The 27,069-nt window shown below is 55.8% G+C and overlaps 1 protein-coding gene across 1 annotated transcript; it reads right to left on the bottom strand.

The window, feature by feature from the left end:
• On the bottom strand, positions 1–25,350 carry VPS9D1 (VPS9 domain containing 1). The gene is made up of 15 exons (XM_029075727.1): positions 25,252–25,350; positions 21,595–21,670; positions 20,607–20,693; positions 20,342–20,504; positions 18,937–19,048; positions 18,687–18,749; positions 18,212–18,264; positions 17,765–17,852; positions 16,820–16,905; positions 14,064–14,575; positions 11,606–11,735; positions 10,370–10,578; positions 8,973–9,057; positions 5,625–5,729; positions 1–3,803 (listed from the first exon to the last, which is right to left on the bottom strand). Exons 1-15 carry the CDS (start codon positions 25,348–25,350, stop codon positions 3,710–3,712), a joined length of 1,962 nt encoding a protein of 653 aa, XP_028931560.1. The 3' UTR covers positions 1–3,709.
• Positions 25,351–27,069: the final 1,719 nt, after the last annotated feature.

Here is a 27,069-nt window from a genome sequence, read left to right as displayed (position 1 = left end):
CCAAGTAGTGACTTGTTTATTCCCACAGCCCCCAGGCCGGCTTTTCCAACAGAAAGTGTAACAGTCAAATCCAACAGGGTCGGGAAGGCTGGGGCTGGGGCAGAGAGAAGGAGGGGTTGCCCTCGTAGTGAGATGAGAAGCAGCACATGGAGAGGACTGAGGATGGTGAGGATGTGTGCCCCAGCCTGAGTGAAGACTTGGCAAATTTCACAGGATTCACATTGATTGGGAAAGGGGGAAGGGTGAGTGAGTTGAAGGACTGGTGGGTGGGTGGGTGTGGGGAGGTGGCGGTTTCTTCCAGCTTTCCCCTGGGATCGAAGCTGCTGGTTGGGGTTCCAGAGGGGTCCTGGGTCTGTTCAGGGACTGAACTGGGTCCACTCAGGGACTGGGCCCACTTGGGTACCAGGCCAGGTCTGTTCAGGGACCAAATTGGGTTCGCTCAGGCGCACAGGTCCGGGTCACCTCAGGGGCTGAGCTGGGTCTGCTCAAGTACTGGGCCCGCTTGGGCACCTACTCATGAGCTGGCCCACTTGGGCACTGGGCCAGGTCCACTCAGGGACTGAGCTGGGTCCACTGAGGGGCTGGGTTCACTTGGGCACCGGTCCGGGTTTGCCTGGGCAGTGGGCCAGCTCTGCTGATGGACCAAACTGGGTCTGCTCATGAGCTGCCCACTCGGGCACTGGACCAAGCCCACTTAGGGACCGACCTGAGCCCACTCAGGGGCTGGACCCACTTGGATACTGGGCTAGATTTGCTTGGGCATTGGGCCAATTCTGCTGATGGACCAAACTGGGTCTGCTCAGGTACTAGGCCCGCCTGGAAACTGGGCTGAGCCCGAGCTGGGTCTGCTCATGAGCTGGTCCACTTGGGCACTGGGCCAAGCCCATTTAGGGACCCACCAGAGCCCACTCAGGGGCTGGACCCACTTGGGTACTGGGCTAGATGTGCTTGGGCATTGGGCCAGTTCTGCTTGGGGACTGAGCTGGGTCCGCTCAGGTACTGAGCCCACTTGGGTGCCGGGACAGATCTGTCCAGGGACTGGGTTGAGTCTGCTCATGAACTGGACCCACCTGGGCACTGGATCAGGTTCACCCAGGGATTGAGCTGGATCTGCTCAGAAGCTGGACCCACTCAGGCACCGGGCCAGACCCGCTTGGGGATCGAGCCGGCAGGGATGGGTGGAGAAGGAACAGTTACCGCCCTGACACCCTGCAAAGTTGGAGGAGTCCTAGAGAACGTGTCAAGGCGCCACGGAGGGGACAGAGGCAGTCTCGCTCTCTGTTCAGACCCCCCAAGGCAGAGTTCATTAGGATGGACACAAGGAACCACAGGGCAACAGAACCTAAGGGTGGAGGGGGCAGATTGGAGGGGGAGGGGGGAGGAGGGATGGGGTTGGGGGTGCTGCTGAGAAGTGAGGCTTCTCCAGCTCAGTGTGTTGCTGAGCTGTGGTAGCCCCAGCTTTGGCTGGACATTCTGCCACTCACAGAGCCAGGGTAGGGGGGCGGGGGAAGCGGAGAAAGCCTTCCAGCCCACTGAGGGAGAGCAGGGAAATGCCGGGAGGGAATGGGGGAGGAGAAGGGGAAGTCAGGGATCTTTGGGATCCAGGGCCACCACTCCCATCTTCCCCAGGGGAAGGACTGAGAGGGATTACCTGAACCAAAGTCCCCAGTGTGTGGCTCAGAATAAATAAATAAAATAACATGCCTCAAATTCTAACTTTCCTCCAAGAGTCTGGGCCGAGGGAAAACCGAAGGCCAGAGGAGAAGGGTGATGAGTCCAGAAACCCCAACTCTCGGCTGGTGCCCTTCCCTCCTCTCCCCGGCCTTCCAGACTCTGAGAGGAAAACAAAGTGAAGCCCCCACCCTGGCTCGACATTGGGGCGGGGGGGGCCCCCTCCAATAATCCCTTTATGGAGATTACAAAGTCTCTCACAGCTAGTGTAAGGTGCAGTGCTAATCTGGGACCTAGTGTAGCCCCAGGGCCCTAGCTCCAGCACCTGGAGTTAAAACAACCTTGCGGCTAGCGGCTAAAAATTTCTCAGTCCAGAAGGATTTTCACCAGCCTAGGCCTAGTCATCCATAGAAATGGTGCTCAAATCGTTTGGACAATGTCTCCCTTATTGAGGTTGATTTTTTTCCCCCTCATGTCTCCCTTTCCCTTAATGTTTCACCTCCGAGGGTGACAGACACAGAGGGGTACAGAGAGAGAAAGATGCAAAGAGAGAAAACAGCAGAGTATAAGCATGGGGGAAAGAGAGAAATGGGGAGGGGGAGAGTGGCCCACACAAGGTTCTGGCAGCTTCACCCTTCCCCGAGGTCAGGGTTACAGGGCTCAGAGGGCTCCTGGCAGCTTCACCTCACACCTTATGAACGCTGACCCCAGGCAGGGAGTATCCGTCTCCTCTTTTCCCCAGAACAAGTCCAAGAAGGAAGACGTACAAGTACGCAGAGGCCCTGGCTAGCAGGTCGGATGGGGACGGCCACCTCCTCAGCCCCAACAGGGACAGAGCCCTGCCTCCAAGCTGTCCTCAGTCGGTTCACTGCCCCTCTGGGGTCTTCTCTTTCGGGAAGGAGGAAAATGACCCTGATGCCTGGGTGCTGGATTGAGGCGTGGAGGCCCTGGGCTGTGGCCATGGTCCTGGGTTTCTTCCTTCCTGAGCGGAAGGTAGTTGGCTTCTCTCCTTTCTCCTGGAGAGAGTCCAGAGCCTCTCTCTCTTGCTTTGCTTGGCGTTCCTAGCCAATCCAGACTTCCCACGAGTCCCTGTTGGCTACTCATCCGGCAGGGTGTCCTCCTACTGACCTGGCTGGGCAGGGGATCAGGAAGCGACAAAGAGGGAAGCGGGGAGCAGGGCCGAACTGGGAGGCAGCGGTTGGGAGACAGTGCACCGCTCCCTTCTCCCAGCTTGGGCCCGGAGATTCCGGGGATCCTCTCCCACCTGGGACACAACTGCAGCCACCTGGAGTGGAGGAGAGCTACCTCTGTGCCGGCAGCAACTCAACACGAAAGGAAGGGCCCCGCCCAGGGCTCCTGGGACGAAGCGCTGGGAAGCCCAGGCAGAGAGGGACCACATGAAAAGACTGCCCGGGCAGCAAGAGCAAGGAGGGGTGGGAGGAGGTGGAGCTCTCGGGGACCCCAAGGTGCCTGGGGCAGGACCACCAATGGTCCTCGCCTCGGGGCCTCGGGGGGCCTGCGGGACTCACTCCCTCAGTGGCCCCAGGAGACGCCCGGCTTCCCGAAGGCCGGGGGGGAGTGAGGGTGGAGGACTTCAGATCCTCTCCTGGACAACTGGAGGCATCCAGGACTCTTTCAAGTCCCCCGATAATCAGAGCTTGGTGGGAGAGAATGGGGGGAAGCCCAAAAGATGGAAGGAAGAACTTTACACTAAAGCAACTCCCTGGACCCATCCCGCCCAGCTCTCCTCCCCCTACAGAGCCCAGGGAAACCAGATGAAGAAAGAAGGCGAGAGAGGGTAGTGAAACAGGGAGGCGTCCCCCAACCCGCCACGCCCCCGGGGACCAGTGCAAACCTAGTTCCAAGTAGTACTCACCCCCCGGGGCCCCTGCTGGAGCCCGAGGGGCCTCGAGGTTGAGAGGAGGCAAGGCCTGGGGTTCCAGGGGGCCGGCCCCTCTCCTGCCCCACCTGGGGGCCTCAGGCAGGGCTGCCCGTCTCCAGCCGGGCACCGAGCCCCTGCTCCGCACCCGCCGCCCGGCTACTTGACCAGGGGTCCTCGGTGAAGCTGCTCCACGTAGCTTAGGGCGCTCTGCAGGGACGTCAGGCAGTACCCTTCCTCTCCGATCAGATACCTGGCGCCGAAAGGGACAAGATGGAGCCGAAGGGCGGGGGGGGCGGGGGGGGGGGGCAGGTGAGAGTCCTCAGCAGGCTCCACCTTTGGCTCCATCTCAACCCATATCTTTCAGCCAAGGTCTCCCCCGGCCTCTCACCGCAGGGTCTCCCAGCCAGGCTGAATCGAAGGAAAGGGGCTCCGGCTCCTTTGCCCCCTGAGTGGGGCGTTACGCTGAGCACTGTACACCAAATTCCTCTTCTTTCCATACTGAGAGACGTGGACGGGCAGTAAGGGTCTGGGTGGGGGGCCCTTATGGCCTTGGCAGTTTTCACTTCTAATAATAATAATTATGATATTTGTTAAAAGCTTACTACGTGCCAGCACTGCACTAAGGGCTGCGGTGAAGTCAAACTATTCAGGGTGGACACAGTCCCTGTCCCACGAGGGGCTCACAGTCTCAAGCAGCGTGGCTCAGTGGAAAGAGCCCGGGCTTGGGAGTCGGAAGTCATGGGTTCGAATCCCGGCTCTGCCGTTTGTCAGCTGTGTGACTGCGGGCAAGTCACTTCACTTCTCTGTGCCTCAGTTACCTCATCTGTAAAATGGGGATTAACAGGGAGCCTCACGTGGGACAACCTGATTACCCTCTATCTTCCCCAGGGCTTAGAACAGTGCTCTGCACATAGTAAGCGCTTAACAAATACCAACATTATTACTTTACGGATGAGGTAACTGAGGCACAGAGAAGTGAAATGACTGGGCCTAGGTCTGTTTTGGCTCAGGTATATGTGGCCTGTAGGTAAAAGCCTCCTGGGGGCGGCCGTGGTGGCGGAGGGCAGGGGAAGAAGGGGGCAGGGCAGTGATGTCTAGGAAGCCTGTGCTCTTCCAGTGGCCTTTGTTGCCCAGCTCCTTCCTTTTCAGTCTCCCTGATCACCTGTGCCACCCTCCCTCCCTCTCCTCCCCCACCTTCCTGACTCGTCGCACCGAGGCCCAGCTGGGGTCCGGCGCCAGGACCTGCTCTCCGGCTGTACCCCGCTGTGGCAGATGGGCCCCCGACTGTCGGGTTCGGTCAGGGGAGCAACCGGCCGGCCGCCGTCTCCAGCTGGGCAGCGAGGTGGGGGTGGCCCAACGGGCCCGGGGACAGTGGGAACGGAGGGAGGAGGGGCTCCTCACGCTCCTTCTTCTCAGCCTCCGCCCTCTGGGTGTCTGTTCATCTTACGGGGGGCAGGAACTCTTTCCCGGCACATGACTGCTTTATTTGAAAACTTCCACGGAGGCGCTTGACTCAAGAAAAGTCACTCTCCCAATGGAATAGGGGACAGCCATACGCCTGGAGGGCCTAGGGCTCGTGCCTCCGGGTCCGTGGCTGACAGAGGGAGGCAGGGCCCAAGCCCGGCCTTCTCTTGCCATTTTGCCATCCTCCTTCCCCTTCTGCCCCCAATTTTCCTCTACCAGTGGTGGGACCGGGGGGCTCTTGAACCCCCCTGCCAGGGCCATGCCCCCTCGCTCCAGGCTACCACTGTCACAGGTCTCTTCGCTGGGGAGGTGCCCTCTGCACTTCCCCCTTCCTTCTTTGTGGACCTCCTACGTTGCCCCAGTTGGGTTGAGGGCATCTTGGAGGGGTGGCAAGCTTCGGCATAGCTTTGGCCCCGGGGTACCAGCCACCGGGCTCCGATGCCCGGGGAGAAACCGGAAGGAGTCGCCACCCACAGCAGCTGAGCAGGAGCCCTCTAGACTCTGAGCTCATTGTGGCCAGGGAAGGGCACCCAGTAAGCGCTCAATAAATACGATAAAATGAATAAACGAGCCCTCTGAGCCTGACGGGGTCCCCTCCAGCTCTTACCCCTCGTGAATGAACTCCTCCAGCGCCGCACACTCGGACACCAGCTGGGGGAGGTTGCTCTTCAGCACCACGTAGGACAGGATAGGCAGCAGGTCATCGGCACCACTGGGAGGGAAGAGGGAGATGGGTCAGAGGTGGCCTATTGCTTAGACCCAAGTTTCAGTCTGAGGAGAAGCAGTGTGCCCTAGTGGATATAGCACGGGTCTGGGAGTCAGGAGGACCTGGGTTCTGAATCCCACTCTGACACTTGTCTGCTATGTGACCTTGGACAAGTCACTTCACTTTGTGCCTCGGTTACCTCGTCTGTAAAGTGGAGATTAAGACTGTGAGCCCTTGTGAGACATGTACTGTGCCCAACCTGATTAGCTTGTATCTACCCCAGTACATAGTAAGTGCTTAACAAATACCTCAGGGAAAAAAAAGGGGAGCAGTCAAAGTGAATTCAATTGCCCAGAGAGCGTAGGGCTGTGATCTGGCCTCCCGTGAGCCTCTTCTCTCTATGTTACATCTTAAATGCCACTTCAGCAGTTCATGTTTTAGAGAGGAAGCTTCCTGTGGCCGAGGAACCTACTGTGGCCTACCAACTATTATATTGTTCTCTCCCAAATCCTTAGTACAGAGTTCTGCCCACAGTAAGTGCTCAATATATACCACTGTTTGATTTAGCAGGTTGGCACTGCCTAAGCACTGTTGCATTTGCAATCTCCAGTAGCACCCATATCCCAACCTTCTTAATAATAATAATAATAATAACGGCATTTATTAAGTGCTTACTATGTGCCAGGCACTGTATTAAGCACTGGGGTGGATACAAGCAAATGGGGCTGGACACAGTCCCTGTCCCACGTGGGGCTCACGGTCTCAAATCCCATTTTACAGATGAGGTAACTGAGGCACAGAGAAGTGAAGTGACTTGCCCAAGGTCAAACAGCAGACAAATGGCAGAGTCGGGCTAAGTACCCATAACCTTTTGAGTCCCAGCCCCGTGTTCTATCCACTACGCCGTGCTGCTTCTCTACTATTACCTGGGTCTTGACTTCTCTCCATGTCCCCTTTTCCTTCTCCCTCCTGTCTGCAAATTATTTTGGTGTCTGTCTCCTCTACTGGGTTGTAAATTCCACGGATAAGGTTGATTCGTTGATACCGAGCAGTAGGGGGAGAGGTGGAGTGGAAGGCGTTGCCATAGCGTCTTTGCAGGGAAAATCCGCAAGAGCCGTCATTTCAGGTGGAAGGAAGATGGCTTTTGGGGGCCAGATCTGGGCCAATTTGAGTTGTTCTGAGTGAAGTGAAAGATACAGTTCATAGGAGCCTGCTTCCTTGCAGGGTGAGGCTGGGCAGATCCCACACATCTGTTTGGCCCTGGATTCCCTACCCCAAGAAACTAACAATAATATTATTTTGACGGTATTTGTTAAGCGCTTACTATGTGCCAAGCTCTGTACTAAGTGTTGGGTTAGATACAAGTTAATCAAATTGGACACAGTCCCTGTCCCACATGGGGCTCAGAGTAGGGCTTTGGCTCTGAAGGAAAGGGCACAGGGAAGGATAACAATAATACTGTTGGTATTTGTTAAGCGCTTACTATGTGCAGAGCACTGTTCTAAGCGCTGGGGTAGATACAGGGTCATCAGGTTGTCCCACGTGAGGCTTACAGTTAATCCCCATTATACAGATGAGGTAACTGAGCCGCAGAGAGGTGAAGTGACTTGCCCACAGTCACACAGCTGACAAGTGGCAGAGCCGGGAGTCGAACCCATGACCTCTGACTCCGAAGCCCAGGCTCTTTCCATTGAGCCACGCTGCTTCCCGATCAGTGAGATCAATGAGAGATCTCTGGCCTTCTCCCTTCCTGCTAGCCTTGGACAGGCAAGGTTCCAGCACCAGGTCCACACTGGGGCACAGCGGGGATTGTCTCACCTCCCTCTGGTTTTTTTTTTAATAATGGTATTTGTTAAGTGCTTATTATGTCCTCTAGACCACGAGCTTTTGTGGAAAGGGAATATGTCTGTTTGTTGTTGTATTGTACTCTCCCAAGTGCTTAGTGCAGTGCTTTGCACACAGTAAGCGCTCAATAAAAACGCTTAAACTGATTGAATGTGCCAACCACTATTCTAGCACTGGACTAGATAAAAGATAATCAGGTTTGCACACAGTCCCAGTCCCACATGGGGGTCACAGTCAAGTAGGAGAGAGTAGGATTTCATCCCATTTAACAGATGAGGAAACAGAGGCAAGGAGAATTTAATCGACTTGCCCGAGGTCACAAAGCAGACAGCTGGCAGAGATGGGATTCAAAGCCAGGTCCTCTGACTCATTCCATTATTCATTCATTCACTCATATTTACTGAGCACTAACTGTGTGCAAAGCACTGTACTAAGCGCTTAGAAGAGTATAAAATAACAATAAACGGACACATTCCCGGTCCACAGCGAGTTTACAGTCCTGACTCCCGGGCCCGTGCTCTTTCCACTAGGCCACACTGTTACTTCTCTTTTCAGTAGCATCAGCGCTGGGTCCTTGGAGTGAGTCCTGGCTGGTCTCAGAAGCGTCCACCTCACTGGTCACCCACTGTGAAGGACGGTGGTCTTGTGGAAAGAGCTCAAGACTGGGAGTCAAGAGACCAGGGTTCTAATCCCGGCTCCTCCACTTGCCTTTTACATGACCGTGGGCAAGTCATTTAACCTCTGTCTCGGTTTCCTCATCTGTAAAGTGGACATTAAATACCTGTTCTCCCTCCCCTTTAGACCGTGTGTCTCAAGTGGGGCAGGGACTGGGTCTGATCTGATGATCATATATCTTCCCCAGCACTGGGTACGTAGTAAGTGTTTCATGAATACCACAGTTATGTTTTTTTTTATCTTCAAAGCCAGCAGGAACACTGGGCAGAGGAAATGGGCTCATCAGCGTATCCTAATGGAAAGAGCACGGGCCTGGACGTCAGAGGACCTGGGTTCTAATCCTGGCTCTGCCACTTGCCTGCCGCGTGACCTGGGGCATATCCCTTCATTTCTCTATGTCTCCGTTTCCTCAACTGTAGAACGGGGATTAAGTACTTCTTCTCCCTGCTACTTCAACGGTGAGCCCCATGAGGGGCAGGACCACGTTCTTTCCACTGGGCCACGCTGCTTCTCAATTATTTTGACTACAGTATCTGCAAATACTTTTTAAATCACCTCTCCTCTTGAAGTGGAAGCTGCTTGTGGGCAGGAAACATGTCACTTCTTTGTTTTGTACTCCCTAAGTGCTTAGTACAGTGTACTGCACCCGGTGGGCACTCAATCAATGCGATTACTACTGCAGGGGGGTGGAGTGCAAGGAGCCGGTGGCCCTGGGGACAGGGTACTTACATGGCCGCCGATCCAGCCTGTAGCCGGTTCTCCTTGGCCCCACAGTATTCCTCGGCACACTCGCAGATAGTACGAAGGGCTCGCACTGCAAGGCACAATGGAAGAAGCTTAGGGGGTGCCGCAAGACGCTCATGGACGGGGGAAGTCGAGGAGGAAGGGAAGGGAGGAGGAAAGGAACAGAAGGAGGAGGGGAGAGCGCGGCAGAGAGCAGAGGATGGGGAGGGGAGGGAAAGAGGGGAAGAGTCCTGCGTCACTAAGAAGTGAAAGGCTGGAAAGAGAACCCAGGAGTCCCGATCCTCAGCTCAGTATTAATCTCCCTGAAAGGGTTTTGTATGAACTGCAATTCAGACCCAGAAACGTTCCAGGACCATGGTGTTCATCTTGAAGACTCACACATAAGGAAGGGCTAAGGGTTTTTTTAGGTTTGAGGGAAGTCTTGTCTTAAGCTGTGGAGTTGTCTCTGACCCAAGGATGCCTCTCTCCCACAACACCCCAACTCCAGCTGCGATCGTTCTGGTAGTGTATCCGTGGAGTTTTCTTGGTAAAAATCTGGAAGTGGTTTACCATTGCCTCCTTCCGTGCAGTAAACTTGAGTATCCACCCTTGACTCTCCTATGCCGCTGCTGCCCAGCACAGGTGGGTTTCGACTTGTAGCAGATTGCCTTCCTCTCGCTAGCCATTGCCCAAGGTAGGAATGGAACGGGGTAGGTCTCTGTTTGACTCTCCCTCCCACAGACGAGACTGGTAGAGTACTGGAAGCTCTCCAGGTGCGACCCTGAGAGGGCTCTGAGGGAAAGGCTGTGAATCAATATGGTTCAACCCAGCCTTGCAAATAGACTTCCCAAATCTTCCAGTCCTCAGGGATTTTTCGCCAACTCGATCCCCTTGCCAGAGGCAATCTGGTTCACCCTCTTTACCCTGCTCCCCTCTGCCCTCTCTGAATCAGGCCCGTCTCATCTCCCCTCCTTCCTGTCTTCTAGTCCCCCAAATCCCGGCCAAAAGATCCAGGCTTGGTAGGAGTCTGGGTATCTGCCGAGAAGCATCACGGTGTAGTGAACAGACCCACGGGCCTGGGAGTCAGAAGCTCATGGGTTTTAATCCCAGCTCCACCACTTGTCTGCTGGACGACCTTGGGCAATTCACTTCACTTCTCTGGGCCTCAGTTACCTCATCTGTGAAATGGGGATTGAGACTGTGAGCCCTACGTGGGATAGAGACCAACCCAATTTGCTTGTATCCAACTCAGCGCTTAGTACCTTGACTGGCACCTAGTAGGCACTTAACAAATATCATAATTGTTATTATTATTTTTGTGATTGTGTTGTGGGGCCTCGACGCCCTGCCGCTGACCATTCCTGCTGGCCGAAGGATAAAACCACTGCCGGGCCAAAGCTTACCAATGCATTCCAGCTTCTTCTGCGGGCAGCACTCCAGTACCATGAGCCCCAATTCCTGAACTGCAGTGCAGTACGGGTAGGAACCGGCATTCTTGGGTCCAGTCTTCTGGGGGAAGAGTTTGGAGGCGATGCCCATGGCCGAGGGGGTCATGTTCCTGAAGAGCTCCATACTCCTGGCCAGGGCCATTTCACGAGATCGATAGACACTCCTGGGGGACAGAGGAGGGATGGGGTAAGGGGTGGGAAATCAGGGAGAGCAAGGCTCCCACCCAACTGGCCTCCATCCTGTTGAACCAAGATGGAGAGGGAATGCAGTCTGGCCCCTTAGTAATAATAATAATAGTAACTGTGGTATTTGTTAAGCACAGCCTGCTGGCTGTTCCACAAGAAAAACGGGAAATTTAACCCAAGGGGGAGAAGGGGAAATGCAACCGGATTGGGCAGAGAGCTCAGGTTGCTAAGGTGGAGCCAAAACAAGGAATGAAATATAGCTTGCTGCGAATGGAAAGAGAAGTAAGGAACAACACTTTCTTCGACTCCGCCAGCAATCACAAGGCAGAAGGACAATGCCGGCGCTTATGGGGCGGGAGAGAACGTTCACCGCGGATACTGAAATAACAGAGGCCTAAACTTGGTCTAACCTTGAACGATCATCATGTGATATTTGATGACTGGGGCCCACCCAGTCCTATAAGGAAACATTAAGAACCAAAAATGACCAAAACAAATAGGGTGGGTTCAAATCAACCGACCCCAGTGCCCTGGACCTGAGGGCATTCAAAGAGCTGACTATAACACCTGAGAGACCACTGGTTATCATTTTGGAGAAAGCCTAGAGAACTAGCGAGGGGCCTGAAGACTACGGGGGGACCGACCCGCGGAGGGGGAAGAAAACAGAAGGGCCCCGACCAGTTGGGCAGTGGCCAGAAATTTGGAATTCAATAGGGAAAGGGCAAAGTGAAACGCCCAGGGAGTAAACACAGGTGCAGGATGGGAGAAACCTGGCCACCATCCAGGACACCTGACGTAGTTGGAGGCCGCCGTGGACCACAAGTTAAACGGGTCAATGAGGAAATGCTGCTGCGGCAGCTGCTGCTGGGTATTTCCAGAGAGTGCCGGGCATGTGGCCTATTCGGCCGGGAGCTGTGCCCCTCTTACCGTGCTCCGCCCAGCAGAGGGGGAGTCGGGGAGTGGGAGACCGGGGCCGGGGCCGGGGGCCGGACTACGCGGAAGTACCTGTAGAGGGCTAGCAGGGGTGTCCACAGCGGCGAGAAGAAGGGCTCCTCGATGCAAGCCAGGCAGCGGTCCTTGGAGGCGGCGGTGTTCAAGCCCTCGAACGTCAAGAGGGTGAGGGAAAGCAGTCTGTCTGCCGGGACCAGAGGCGGAACCGTCACGGGGTGCGGTCGCAGAGCCGGGGGAGATCCCGGCCCCAACGACAGGGGTGAGGGCTAGCGGTTTGGACGCTTGGTTGTCCGATCAATCGGTCGGATTTATTGAGCGCTTACAGTACCGAACACTGTATTAAGTGCTTGGGAGAGCACGACACGACAGAGTTGGAAAACATCTTCCCTACCCACAGTGAGCTTACAGTCTAGCGGGGGAGGCAGACGTTAATCTAAATAAATTATTTATAGATATCTACATAAGTGCTGTGGGGTCAAAATCAAATGCCCAGAGATCACAGTTCCAAGCGTACAGTACAGTGCCCTGAACGCAGTAAGCACTCAATAAATACAATCGACTGGTTGGTTGGGAAGGCTTTTTAAAGTTTTCCCGAGGCCCCGTCCATTTTTCTACAGAAACCTTCCGGCCCTGTTTCTCCACTCCAGTGGTTGCCCATCCAGCTCCGCAACAAACAGAAGCTCCTCACCACTGGCTTTAAAGCAGTCGATCACCTTGCCTCCTCCTACCTCACCTCACTACTCTCTTTCTCCAGTCCAGCCCGCCCACTGCGCTCCTCTAATGCTGACCTTCTCACTGTACCTCAATCTCGGGAGCAGCCTGGCCTAGTGGCAAGAGCCCGGGCTTGGGAGTCAGAGGTCGTGGATTCTAATCCCAGCTCCGTCAGTTGTCTGCTGTGTGACCTTGGGCAAGTCAGGTAACTTCTCTGTGCCTCAGTGACCTCATCTGTAAAAACTGGGATTGATACTGTGAGCCCCACGTGGGACAACCTGATTACCCTGTATTTATCCCAGCACTTAGAGTAGTGCTTGGCGCATAGTAAGCGCTTAACAAATACCATAATTACTATTATCTATCTCGCCGCCAACCTCTCGCCCACAGTCTCCCTCTGGCCTGGAATGCCCTCCCTCTTCATAACCAACAGACAATTACTTTCTCCCCTTTAAAGGCATATTGAAGGCACATAATTTCCTCTTCCCCCACTCCCCTTTGCATCACCCTGATTTGCTCCTTTGATTCAACCCCCTCCCAGCGCTACAGCACATATACATATCTGCAGTTTATTCATTTATATTACTGTCTCCCCCTTCGCTAGACTGCAAGCTCGTTATGGGCATGAAATGTGTCTATTATTGTATTGTACTTTCCCAAGTGCTTAGTACAGTCCTCTGCACACGGTAAGCACTCAATAAATACGACTAACTTGACCCCACTTACCCCGCTCCCCTGCCGTCAGACATTAGGGGCTCACGGCTCAGCCAGACCCTCGGCACTGAGAGAAAGAGAGAACCACAGCTCACGTGCAATGGGGTTTTCCCTCAGACTCGCAGCCCCGACATGTGCATGTACTTCCCAAGCACTCAATAAATACGATTGACTAACTTGACCCCGCTCACCCCGCTCCCCTGCCGTCAGACACTACGGGCTCAGAGCTCAGCCAGACCTCGGAACTGAGAGAGAGAACCACACCTCACGTGCAATGGGGTTTTCCCTCAGAGTCGCAGCCCCGACACGTGCTTGTACTTCCCATGAGCTTAGTACAGTGCTCTGCACGCAGTAAGCGCTCAGTAAAGTACAACTGAATGAATGAAGGTGCCCACTTCCTGAAAGGGGCAGGAGCGGGGAGAGAAGGAGTTAAATCGAGGGAGGCGGGAGCTATTTTTCTTCGGCTCCCCTCGGGCCCTGAGGCCACAAGCCTGGGCCTTCCCCTCTTGTGCCTTAGTGGATAGAGCACAGGCCCCGGGAGTCAGAAGATCATGTGTTCTAATCTCGGCTCGGCCACTTGTCTGCTGTGTGACCTTGAGCAAGTCCTTCACTTCTCGGTGCCTCAGTTTCCTCATCTGTAAAATGGGGATTGAGACTGTGAACCCCACGTGGGACAAGGGACCGCGTCCATCCTGATTAACTTGTATCTACCCCAGCGTTTAGTACCGGTGCCTGGCACACAGTAAACGCTTAACGAATACCGGTATTATTATTCCACCCTGCTGCCCCATCCTCGGCTTCCCCTTTGCGCCCATGGCTCCCGGTGCTCGATTCCCCAGGGGCGTCGTCCTCCCTCCCCACCCCCTACGCCTTGAGGTGGGCCAGGAACACCGCAGGGAGCGGCAGGAGACGGCTTCCCTTCTGGGCAAGAATGGGCCAGATCGAGGCCAGGGAGCATCAGAGAGGGCGGCTCCTCTTCGCAGGCCGGGGGAGTCAGAGCAAGGGAGATTCAGAGGGGAGAGGTCAGGGCCCATCATCTCTGAGGAAAATCAAGTTAGCCCTGCACCAGGGTTCCTGCGCCTCTCACCGACGGAGTCGTGCACATCCTTCACGATGCTCTTCAACTGGTCCGGCGGCGCTGCCTTCTCCCCGCCTGAGCCCGGAGGCTTGGCCGGCTCCCCGGGGCCCAGGTCCCATTTTTCCGAGCCGGCCAAGAACTGCTCCAAATCCTCGAAGGAGCTGTCCTTGTCCCGCAGGTGACAGGCGGCCTCCAGTAGCGGGGAGGCCGGCCCCGCGAGGCAGCCGTCCGCCTCTCTGTCCAGGGGGCTTGGGGGCGGGGGCTGGGCGGGGAGGCCGCCCGGGGAGAGGTCCCGGTTGGGTCTGCCGGGTTCGGCCAGGGACAGCATGCAGTAGAGGCTTTGGGAGGATCGGAGGCGCCGGCCACTGGGCGCCAGCGGCCCGTCCGTGTCCGGGGACAGGGAGGGGCAGCCGGGGCCGGACTTGGGGTCCGCTGCGTTCTGGATGACGATGGGATACAACCTGTTGTAGACGGAGCACTGTAGCTTCTTCAGGAGCTGAGAGATGGGGTGATCGGAGAAACTGAAAGCCAAGAGAAAGTGGCTGGTTAACCGGGTGCCGTGACGCGCTCGCCCTGCGGCAGGTGGGCGCCTTCTAGGAGCGGAGTCCGCTCCTTCTGGGCACGCGTGCGAGAGGGTGGTGCTCTGGCTGTGGCCACCCGGTGCTGGTTCCCACACTGCTGCTTTGCCCCTGCCGCCTCAGAATCTCGTGCCCCATTCCCGGCCCTCTCTGCCTTCCCAGCTGCTCTCCCGGGCCCGCAGGCCATCCACTCCTCCTCGACGCCCAGGCCCTGGAAGACCCTGGGAGGCTCTGGAGCAGCAGCCATTCTTCAGCACAGCCTCAGCTCCCATGGAGAGACCCACCTACCCTCTGCCCACATCTGAAGGTCTGCCTTCATTCAATTGTATCTGTTGAACCCTTACTGTGCGCAAGGCACTGTACTAAGCGCTTGGGAGAGTGCAATATAACAACAAACAGACACACTCCCTGCCCACAGCGAGCTCAGAGTCTGGGGGGTGACGGACATTAATGTACATAAATAAATAAATTACAGATATATACGTATGTGCTGTGGGGAGGGGAGGGAGGATGAACCAAGGGAGAGAGTCAGGGAGACGCAGTAAGGAGTGGGAGAAGAGGAGAGGAGGGCTTAGTCAGGGAAGGCTTCTTGGAGGAGATGGGCTTTTAATAAGGCTCTGAAGTGTGGGAGAGCAATCATCTGACTAATCTGACTAGTGTCACCCTCAGACTGGCACTAAGCACTGAAGCCTGCCAGCACCCGGCATAGAGCCGCCACACATTCCCAGCTGGGCACCTCGGAGAGGCATCGGCTCTACAGGCCCTCGAGAGGCTCCAGGAGGCCGAGCTCTCTCGCGCTGAGAACTGCCACTTCCAACCTGTCTCTCTGGTACCCCGCCCCTCGTTTCTGGCCCTCTGGACCCGACGGCAGTTTCTGACGGTCTCCGTGCTCTCCGGACCCCTTTCCCGTTCCCTTTCTGGCAGCGTGGCCTAGTGGAAAGAACACGGGCCTGGGTTCTACTCCTGGCTCTGCCAACTGCTTCCTGTATGACCATAGGCACGTCACTTACCTTCTAGGTGCCTTAGTTTGCTCACCTGTAAAATGGGGAATTCAATACCTCTTCTCCCTCCTTCTTTGACTGTGAGCCGCGGAAGAGACAGGAACTGTGTCCGACCTAATTAACTCGTACTTACCCCGGCACTTGCACACATAGTAAGCGCTTAACGAATACCATAAAAAAATGACCCTCTAGGTATTTTTCCCCATCATCACGATCACGATGCACTGTATTTATCAAGCAATGTGGGAGAGTGTAAAAGGTATGGGAACCGAGTGGTGGAAGGGCCAGGTTCGAATCCCAGCTCTGTACCCGGACTGCTGGGTGACCTCAAACAAGTCGCTTGACCTCTCTGGGCCTCAGTCACCTGTAAAATGCAGAGAGGATCCCTGCTCTCTCCTCCTTTTAAATTGTGAGCCCCAGCAAAGGACGGGGACTCTGTCTGATCTAATCATCTTTTACCCACCCATAGTTTAGCACATAGTAAGCACTACCATAATTATTATTGATCCATGCCAAAACTGTTATTACTGAGGGCCTACTGGTGCAGAGCCCTGAAGGAGGTGCCTGGGATACATCCAAAAGAGTCCATGATGCAATCTCTGCTTACCATCTAACAGATTCTTTCTTTGAGGAAAACCAGCAGCAGAAGGCAGCTGAATGCAGCCCCACAGGGTGAAAAAAAGATCAGCGGAAACAGCTCAACAGGTATCTCCCCGAGCACTTAGTACTGTGCACGGCACACTGAGAAGCAGCGTGGCTCAGTGGAAAGAGCCCAGGCTTGGGAGTCAGAGGTCATGGGTTCGTATCCCGGCTCCGCCACTTGTCAGCTGTGTGACTGTGGGCAAGTCACTTCACTTCTCTGTGCCTCAGTTACCTGATCTTAAAATGGGGATTAAAACTGTGAGCCCCACGTGGGACAACTGATCACCCTGTATCCACCCCAGCGCTTAGAACAGTGCTCTGCACATAGTGAGCACTTAAATGCAAACATTATTATAGTAAATGCCTAACAAGAGCCATAGAAAAAATGCTTGGCTACCATCAGCACATGGTCAGGGCTCAAAAATTACACTGATTGACTGACTGATGGCTTGAGAAGAGGTTGTCAGGGCCAGAGGTCACTGACAGAGCCGGGGGGCCTCAGCCAGTAGGGTGAACAGGGTACCTGTTTTATTTTTTATTTTACCTGAGCAGGTGGGAGATCAGGCCAGTCACCAGAGACAGGTCACTTGGGTTCTTTTTCAGTTTGGTTTTCCAATGCTTTGGCCAGTCCTGCCAATATAGAATACACAGCATCAGCAGCGGTGCTTACTGGATGCCCACTGGGTGCAGAGCACTGTCTTGTGCAGCTGGGGCTCTCTCAGCCCAACCCTTCCCATGATTTCTTGTTCTGCTAAAACATTTTGCACTCAATTTAGCAGCCTGTTGCCCCGTTCCCCTCTCTGAGACCACAGAAAGTTCCTAGAAGGTTCAGGGGAAGCAGCGTGGCTCAGTGGAAAGAGCCTGGGCTCCGGAGTCGGGGGTCACGGTTTCGACTCCCAGCTCTGCCACTTGTCAGCTGTGTGACTGTGGGCAAGTCACTTAACTTCTCTGCGCCTCAGTTCCCTCCTCTGTAAAATGGGGATTAAGACTGTGAGCCTCACGTGGGACAACCTGATTACCCTGTACCTACCCCAGCGCTTAGAACAGTGCTCTGCACATAGTAAGTGCTTAACAAATACCAACATTATTATTGATAATGGAAAAATATCTTTCTCCCTAGCTCAAAACAGTCCTCTCCATAGAGTCTGGCTGCCCTTGGGGCTGGACTCCCCTAAATTGGAGGAACGTGAGCTGGGGGTTCAGCACAGTGGACAGAGCACGGGCCTGAGAGTCAGAAGGTCATGGGTTCTAATCCCTGCTCCGCCACTTGTCCGCTACGTGTGGCCTTGAGCCAGTCACTTCGCTTCTCTGGGCCTCAGTTACCACATCTGTAAAATGGGGGATTGAGGCTGCACGTGGGACAGGGACGGTGTTCAACCCGATTTGCTTGTATCTACCCCAGCGATCAGTAGAGTGCCTGGCACCTAGTAAGCGCTTAACAAATACCACAATCATCATCATCACAACTGTTATTCAGGTCAGGGCTCACATGATCTTGTTCGTACTCCAGAATGGCGGCATAGAGGGCCCGCTGCTCCTGCTCTTCAGATGTCAGAGCCACGCTGCTGCAGAACCTCCTGCCAGAGAGATTCATTCATTCATTCAATCGTATTTATCGAGCGCTTACTCTGTGCAAAGCACTGTACTAAGCGCCTGAAAAGTACAACTCAGCAATAAAGAGAGACAATCCCTGCCCACGTAGGACTTACAGTCTAGAAGCGGGGGAGACAGACATCAAAACAAGTAAACAGACATCGATAGAAATAAATAGAATTATAGATATGCATCAAAACAAGCAAACAGGCAAACGGTAAAGAGATGGCCGGTTAGGGCTCAGGGGACACCCCCGGCCTCAGGGCTCTTCCGGGAAGGTCCCAAGACGGCTGACCCTCCTTCCCTAACCCCCGGCCCTCAGAAGGCACTGAGGGAATGTCACCTGTTGGCCGCTTCTTGGAGTCTCAGCCGGCGCTCCTCCATCTTCCTTTGCAGCTGGGAGCAGCCGGGTCAAGGAGTAGGATTTTGGAAAGGAACGAAAGTTGGGACCACGCCCCCGCCGCAGGCAGATGGAGGGGAATTTTGAGCGGAAGGCTGGAGCCATCCCAGGGAGAAAGGGAAGGGCAAGGGCCGGTTCCTTCCCCCGGCTGAGAGGCTGGCTCCCCGAAGGCCAATTCCGGGCCCCAGAAAGCGGTGCTCTCGGCCAAACCGAAGCTGCCCGGAGGGCGACTTTTCTCCTGGGATTCCATTTGGTCTCCTGGGATTCCATCTGGGATGAGGTAAACCCTCCCCCAACACTGACCCCCAGAAAGAAGGTGGATAGGGAAAAATCCCTTGAATCCCACCCTCTGGGACTGTTGAAGTCAGGGCTTCCCTAAAATGTTGTAGCAGAGTCGTCCTCAGGGCTGAAAAGATACCGTCTCCTCCCGGGCTTTAGCGATCACCAGATTCTCCATCATCTGCCGCTGTAGGGACAGGGTCTGGAACAGGTAATGGGAGGCTGATTCCCCCCGCCCATGACCTACCAACACTTAGCCTGGCTAACCGAACGCAGCCATCTGTTCCTCTCCCCCAGTTTCCATTCAGCCTTAGGGTTCAGAATTCCCCCGCCCCAGAGCTGAAAATAGTCCCCCAAGGCCCCCAGCCTCCGCGGTGGGCACCACTTGCCAAGGACGTCTTCTGCACGGCCTGGTTGGGGTTCAGCCGGGCCATCCGCGCCTCGTACGCCGCCTTCAGCTTCTGGTTCTGCAGCGAAGCCTCTTCCAGGGGTGTCAGCTCCCTGCACAAGGCTGCCATGAGCCACCGTGCCTCCCGGTGAGCCCCCTGCCTCCCCGGGCCTCTGGGAAAGCCCTGAGCTCCAGGGGTGGCGGCGGGCAAATAGCAGCTACTCTTAGCGCGCCTGGCTCCTGCTCACGTCCAGGGGAGTAGAACGAGGCAGCAGATTCCGGGGCAGGGGTTTTGGACACCGCCGACTATTTTCTCCTAAAGCTCCCCCGGCCCTAGCCGTGAGGTTCTCCCTTCCCCGTCTGCTGAGGGTCACACCGGCTCTGCCCAGCTAAAGTAATCTGCAACCTTAGGAGACATCGATGTACCCCCAAATCATACTCCACTACGTTGGGGTGGGGTGTGCTTGCGGGTGCGTGTGTGTAAGGGGGGTGGGTGGGGACTGTCTCTCCCTATAGCTGCACTGTACTTCCCCGAAATACGACTGAATGAACGGAGGAAAACCTGGCCTAGAGAAGGAATTGGAAGGAAAGACCCTTCCTAGAGGATCACGGTGCCCCTTAGGTCAATCATTCATTATGACTGACTGACTGAATGAATGAATGAGCACGGGTCTGGCAGTCAGAAGGACCTGGGTTCCCAACCAGGTTCTGCCACTTGCTGCTGTGTGACCCAGGGCAAGTCGCTTCGCTTCTCTGGGTCTCGGTTACCTCACCTGTAAAATGATTAAGACTGTGAGCCCTAGGTGGGACACAGACTGTGTCTAACCTGACCAACTTGTTCTCTAGACTGTAAACGCGTGATGGGCGGGGATGTGGATTCCTGTTTACTTGTACTGATGTCTATCCTCTCCCCCCGAAGACTGTGAGCCCACTGTGGGCAGGGACTGTCTCTATTGCTGCACTGTACTTTCCAAGTGCTTAGTACAGTGCTCTGCACACAGTAAGCGCTCAATACATACGAATGAATGAATGCATGAATCCTCGACACCGTCCCCCTGGGCACCCAAGGCAGTAGCTCAGAAGGAGAATTCCCAGGGTGCCAGGGGCTGAGAAGTACCAGGGTGAGCACTCCCCTGGCCCACCAACACCCTGGTCCGGGTCCTGGGAGGGATGTTCCAGACTCAATTTCCATTCAGTCGCAGAAAGCAGGCCACCCCAGGCCCAGGCAGGCTCTTGCTCTGGAGACTGACTGGCCAGAGAGGTCTGTTGGAAGCCTTAAAAGGGAGTGGCGACCTCACTTTCCCAGCCTGCCCCTCCCGCAATTGGCATTCCCGCCCCAGGCGGGGCCCTGGGTTCAAAAGCTCTGCAGACACCCTCCATCCCCCCCACCACTTTTTATCACTTACTTTTTAGAGCTCTGAGACTTGGCGGCCTGCAGCTTCTGAAAGATTTCCGGGGGAAGAAAAGGAGCCAGTTTCCCCCCCTCGTCCGAGTACACTCTGCGGTGCCGGCTGGCCGGGACGGGGGCTGCCACGCTCTCGGGGCCGGTCGGCTTCCATCGCGGCTTCCCTGCGTGACACGCGCATGCCCACGGCGAGGAGTCAGGGCAGGGCGTGGACGCCGCGGTGAGGCCCTCTGCCCTCTCTCCCCGTCCCTCTGGAGGACACCCACCTAGCCGGGCGGCGGTTGACCTGGCCCTCTCCAGGCACTGCTCTGCCAGCTTCAGCATCTTTGTGGTGTCTGGGGTCACTGGGTCACCTGTTTTGGGGGGACAAGAGACGAGAGGGTCAGTCTGGATTCTGCCTTGTCGTCCTGGATCAGGGCGGAGGGAACCCCTAGGCTACAGGTCCACTTTCAGGCCCTTGGATTGCTCTCAAGTTCCTATCTGAGGCCCCCCACCCCCAATCATCTCCCCACGCTGCTCAGTTATGATCTCATTTATGTAAGCTCCTCACTAGACCGTAAGCTCCCTGAGGGTGGGAATTGTGTCTACCTACCTTTTTGCTCTGTATTCTCCCCAGCGCTTAGTACGGTGTTTTGCATACGGTAAGTGCGCAGTCAATATTATTAATTGACGGGAAGAAGTGAGGGGGATTTCAGGCCTATCCCCATTTTATAGGCGGGGAGGAGGAAGAGGAGGAAGAGAAGGAGGTACTGAGAGGGTAAACGATAATGATGGTATTTGTTAAGCGCTTACTGTGTGCCAAGCAGCGTTGTAAGTGCTGGGGCACTGTTCTAAGCGCAGGGATTTTCCACTAAGGTCACTGAAGGGGCAGTTAATGACAGAGCCAGTAAAACCACCCAGCTCTTCTGACTCCTTCAGGGACAGGGTTAGGGTGTAACCACAGCAGGGTAGTGAACTGTCTACATCGGCAGAGGCTGCTCTCCTCGACTTCCTTCCTCCGTACCTACAAGGCCACAACAGAACTGAGAAACTAAAACTTTCCTCTGGAAAAGACCTAGGGAGGATTTTTCCTCCTGGAAGGCAGCTGGGATTTTATCCCACCTTTGGAGGTCCAGTGCTTCCGGGAGAGGGACCGATTGCCAGGTCAGAGTGGACACCTGGAATCCGTCAATCGCTGGATGGTCAAAACCGGATCCCGAGGTAAAGGAGGAAGCAGAGTCTCTGGGTCTATGAGGCGGAAGAGTTTTTCAGTACCTTTTACCACCTCGGCCTCTTCCAGCAGCACCTGGGAGATGTACTGGATGCTCTTCAGGTATTCGGTATACGCCTCCTGGGGTCCAAGGAAAAGACAGGGGGAGAGAAGGTCGGCCGAGTCCAAGTCTATCGCAAGTACGGCTTTCCCCAACACCTTTCTCCTTCTGAGAAGGGGCAACTTCTAAAGCTACCCGCCAAAGTAATACGATGAAGACCTGTGGTCCCTGCTGGCGCAAGTACCCGAGGATCACCGAACCCAATCGGCACTGTCCCGCTCAAAAAAAAGGGACCTCTTTTGCTGAGATCTGAAGCAAACAGCTTGGAATTCAGGCTGAATTCCAAATGGCCAATCCTGCATCCATCATCATCACCAACTTCATCAGCGGCATTTACTGAGCACTGAACCCGGGCAATACTAAGGGTTTGGGGAACACACAAAAAGACTTAGACAACGAGCCCCTTTGTGGGACAGAGACTGTTTGCTCTGATTATACTGTATCTTTTCCAGCACTTAGCACAGACTGTGGAAGGTAAGTGCTTAATAAATACCAAGATAATTCGAATTATCCAAAAGAAGGAAAAAAACATGGAATCCCAGAGTGGGAATCTCTGCTCTGCCCCTATTTCTGGGTCTTGAAGCTCAATGTAAATTGCAAGCTTGTCGTGGGCAGAAAATGTGTCTGTTTATTGTTATCCTGTCCTCTCCCGGGCGCTTAGTACAGTTCTCTACACACAGTAAGCGTTCAATAAATACTACTGCCTGACAATGTATCAAAGTCAGGGAGTGAATGACCACAGACTGGCGACCAACTGGGCAGGATCTTGATTCTATTTATTGCTATTATTTTTGTCTGTCTCCCCTGATTAGACTGTAAGCCCGTCAGTGGGCAGGGACTGTCTCTATCTGTTGCCTATTTGTCCATTCCAAGCGCTCAGTACAGTGATCTGCACATAGTAAGCGCTCAATAAATACTATTGAATTAACAGGGTATCTGTTAAGCGCTTACTACGCGCTAAGGATTGTACTCAGCCCTGGGGTAGAGACTGTGAGCCCGTCATTGGGCAGGGATTGTCTCTATCTGTTGCCAAATTGTACGTTCCAAGTGCTTAGGACAGTGCTCTGCACATAGTAAGCGCTCAATAAATACTATAGAATGAATACAAGGTATCAGGTTGGACACGGCCTCTGTCCCTCATGGAGCTCACGGTCTAAGGGGAAGGGAGAAGAGGAAGTGAATCCCCCATTCAAAAGATGAAGAAAGAGAGGTACAGAGAAGTTAAATGACTTCACCGGGGGCTCAGAGCAGTCCAGTAGCAGAGCCAGGATTAGAACCCAGGTCCTCTGACTTTTGGGCCCATGCGGCTTCTCTCTTCCTTCTCTGGCTGAGCTTAACTTCAGGCAGGATTTCTCTCGTGCATAGAGGAAGCAATCTCAGCTGTTTTTAATCTTTCCTCATGCCCTTCCCCACCAAATTTCCTTCCTGTTCCAATTCGCCAGGAACCAGCGGTGTCCGATACTTAAGACGTCACCCGTCCCGGTTGAAAATTCGGAGACTCCGCACAATCAGCTGCCCTTCGGCTGAGTCGCCGCCTCTCTTTTATCCCTAGCTTCCCAGTCAGAGGTTTTACTTTCTGGCGGGTCCAACACCCAGTGTGACTTTTGAAAATTCCTCCAGTCGCCATCCGACCCAGCCCTCGGAACAAACTCGGGGGGGACTACTAATTGCACGCTGGTGGCGGGCGGGGAAACGCTTCGACCCAACTCCGTCGTGCTCTCCCAAGCGCTCAGCACAGTGCCCTCCAACGCAGCAAGTGCTTAGTACAGTGCTCTGCACATAGTAAGTGCTCCATAAATACTATTGAAGTGAAGTGAAGCAAGCACTCAATAAATACAGGACACCACATCCTACAGCTCTGTCTCCCGAATACAAGTACCGGAATCCGGCCTGGGTGCAACCCTGTCCATTCATCGGTATTTAATATGTGCTCCTGGATGTGGGAGCTGAGGAGGGCAACCCTCGGGTCAGTCGATCGTATTTATTCATCCATTCAATCCTATTTATGGAGCACTCACCGTGCCAAAGCACTGTACTAAGCGCTTGGGAGAGTACCCTACAACAATAAACAGCCACCTTTCCCGACCGCAACAAGCTGACAGTCTACAGCCTTTACGTGCACAGTGACTGGTTAGTAGTAGCGGCGTGGCTCAGTCGAAAGAGCGCAGGCTTTGGAGTCAGAGGTCATGGGTTCGAATCCCGGCTCTGCCACTTGTCCGCTGTGTGACTGTGGGCGAGTCACTTAACTTGAAGCAGCGTGGCTCACTGGAAAGAGCACGGGCTTTGGAGTCAGAGGTCATGGGTTCGAACCCCGGCTCTACCACCTGTCAGCTGTGTGACTTTGGGCAAGTCACTTAACTTCTCGGTGCCTCAGTTACCTCATCTGTAAAATGGGGATTAAGACTGTGAGCCCCACGTGGGACAACCTGATTCCCCTGTGTCTACCCCAGCGCTTAGAACAGTGCTCGGCACATAGTAAGCGCTTAACAAATACCAACATTATTATTATTATTATTATTCTCTGTGCCTCAGTGACCTCATCTGTAAAATGGGGATTAAGACCGTGAGCCCCACGGGGGACAACCTGATTCCCCTGTGTCTACCCCAGCGCTTAGAACGGTGCTCTGCAAGTAGTAAGCGCTTAACAAATACCAACATCAATCAGTAGCAGCAGCGGGATTTGTTGAGCACCCATTCGGTATAAAATACACTCCACTAGGCGCACGGGAAGTAAAGAATAACGAAATGACAAGTTCCCTGCCCACAAGGGTAATACATTAGGACCCAAGATCACACATCCCCAACTCTGAAAGGGGGCCTTCCGGCGCTTAGCACACAGTAAGCGCTTAACAAATACCAGTATTATCATTATTCATTGGAAGCCAGATCTCAGGAGCCGAAATCCTCCTTCGGCCGCTGTTCCTTTCCCCCTGATTCTGTCAGTCCTCATTAGGAGAAGCGGCACGGCGGAGTGGAGAGAGCGCGGGCCCGGGAGTCAAGAGGTCGTGGGTTCTAATCCCGGCTCGGCCACTCGTCTGCCGCGTGACCTTGGCCGAGTCACTCCCCTTCTCAGGGCCTCAGTCCCCTCACCTGCAAAATGGGGGTGGAGACCGTGAGCCCCGTGCGGACAGAGCGCGGGCCTGGGAGTCAGGTCGGGGGTTCTAATCCCGGCTCGGCCACTCGTCTGCCGCGTGACCTTGGGCGACTCACTCCCCTTCTCTGGGCCTCAGTCCCCTCACCTGCAAAATGGGGATGGAGACCGCGAGCCTTATGCGGGACAGGGGCCGCGTCCGACCCGCTCTGCCGGTATCCATCGAGTCGAGTGACCGGCACCTAGCGAGGGCTTAACAAATGCCATCATCATCATCATCATCATCATCATCGCCCTTATGAAAGGCTCCCTCCCGGGGCTCCACCCTTAGCCCAAAGCGGCTGCCGTTCTCCGGCCTCGTTGACGAGCTGCCTAGCTAAAGGAGGGTGGGGAGGAGGGGGAGAGTGTCCGACCCCCGGGCCCCTCCCTCCCGGACGGCCGGGACGCCCCCCCCCCCCCCGGCCCGGTCCCCCCGGATCCCGGCCCCGCCGCGGTGGGCGTCTGACCCACCCTGGGACGGTTGCCGCTGTCCAGCTCGATGGCCCCATTGGCCAGCTTCATGGCGCTCTGCAGCGGACGGGGGACGCCCGACCCGCACGGGCCCGCCATGGCCGGGGGGGGGGGGGGGGGGGGGGGCGGGCCCGGGCGGATGGGAGGGGGCGGGGGCGGGAGAGTCGGGGGGCGGGGCCTGAGTCGTAGAGGGCGGGGCCTTGGAGGTCGGTGGGCGGGGCCCGGACCGAGCGGGAGGGGGCGGGGCCCGTGCGGCCGGGGGGCGGGGCCCGAGCGGTCGGGGGGCGGGGCCCGATCCGATCGTGGGCGGGGCCTCCGCGGTCGGGGGGCGGGGCCTGGGCTGTAGGAGGGCGGGGCTCGTGCTCCCTGTCCCCTCCCTCTCCGACGGAAAGCTGGGGGCGGGGCATCCCGACAGCCGCCTCACCTCAGGCTCCGGGCGCACGCGCACACACAGGCAACCCCCCCCCCCCCAGACACCCCCTCCCACAGACGCCCCTTCAAAGAGACAGACCCCCCCCAGAGAGACACCCCCTCAGAGACAGCCCCCCAGAGAGGCACTCCCCTGAGACACCCCCAGAGAGACATCCCCCTCAGAGACACACACCCCTGAGGAACCCCCCCCCCTCAGAGAGACACCCCCCAGAGAGACATCCCCCCAGAGAGACACCCCCTCAGAGACATCGCCTCAGAGAGACACCCCCTCAGAGACATCCCCCCAGAGAGACACCCCCTCAGAGACAGCCCCCCAGAGAGACACCCCCTCAGAGACATCGCCTCAGAGAGACACCCCCTCAGAGACATCCCCCCAGAGAGACACCCCCTCAGAGACAGCCCCCAGAGAGACACCCCCCAGAGAGACATCCCCCTCAGAGACACCCCCCTCAGAGAGACACCCGCAGAGAGACATCCCCCCGAGAGACACCCCCTCAGAGACAGCCCCCCAGAGAGGCACTCCCCTGAGACACCCCCAGAGAGACATCCCCCTCAGAGACACACACCCCTGAGGAACCCCCCCTCAGAGAGACACCCCCCAGAGAGACATCCCTCCAGAGAGACACCCCCTCAGAGACAGCCCCCCAGAGGGACACTCCCCTGAGACACCCCCAGAGAGACACCCCCCTCAGAGATAGCCCCCCAGAGAGACACTCCCCTGAGACACCCCCAGAGAGACACCCCCCGCAGAGACACACACTCGAGACACCCCCCAGAGAGACACTCCCCCTCAGAGAGACACACCCCTGAGACACTCCAGAGAGACACACCCCCCAGAGAGACACTCCCCCTCAGAGAGACACACCCCTGAGACACTCCAGAGAGACACCCCCCCCAGAGAGACATCCCCCCAGAGAGACACCCCCTCAGAGAGACAGCCCCCTCAGAGACACACTCCCCTAAGACACTCCCAGAGAGACACCCCCCCCAGAGAGACACCTCCACAAGAGACACCCACTCCCAAGATACCCCAGAGACACCCCCCCAGAGAGACACCCCCCCAGAGACACCCCATGAGAGACACCCACTTCCAAGATACCCCCAGAGACACCCCGTCAGAGAGACACCCCCCAAAGAGACATCCCCAGAGACACCCTCTGAGATCCCCCTCCCAGAGAGACATCCCCAGAAACACCCCCCCCCCAAAGAGACCCCCCCCCCCAGAGAGGAGACCCCTGTGCTGGCTGGGGTGGCAGTGCCCACCAGGCCTGTTGGCATGGCCGTGACGGAAAGCAACCAGGGCAGAGGGGAATGAGGCTAGACCACCGTCCTGGGAGTCAAAAGGCCGGGGGTTCTCATCCTTCCTCCGCCACTCGTCTGCTGTGT

The sequence above is a fragment of the Ornithorhynchus anatinus genome, chromosome 11, assembly GCF_004115215.2.
Source record: "Ornithorhynchus anatinus isolate Pmale09 chromosome 11, mOrnAna1.pri.v4, whole genome shotgun sequence".
Lineage (NCBI taxonomy): Eukaryota > Metazoa > Chordata > Mammalia > Monotremata > Ornithorhynchidae > Ornithorhynchus > Ornithorhynchus anatinus.
Note: the sequence above shows the minus strand (reverse complement) of the source record. Positions and strands in the feature narration are given on the sequence as shown.

Bases quoted from the DNA above. Each gene is read 5' to 3' on its own strand.
- VPS9D1 (XM_029075727.1), bottom strand. From the start codon at position 25,350: ATGGCGGGCCCGTGCGGGTCGGGCGTCCCCCGTCCGCTGCAGAGCGCC. The intron at 20,505-20,606 runs GTGGGTGTCCTC...CGTGTCACGCAG, and splicing joins GTCAACCGCCGCCCGGCTAG to GGAAGCCGCGATGGAAGCCG. The intron at 5,730-8,972 runs GTAAGTACCCTG...CTTCCCTCCCAG, and splicing joins CAGGCTGGATCGGCGGCCAT to TGGTGCCGATGACCTGCTGC.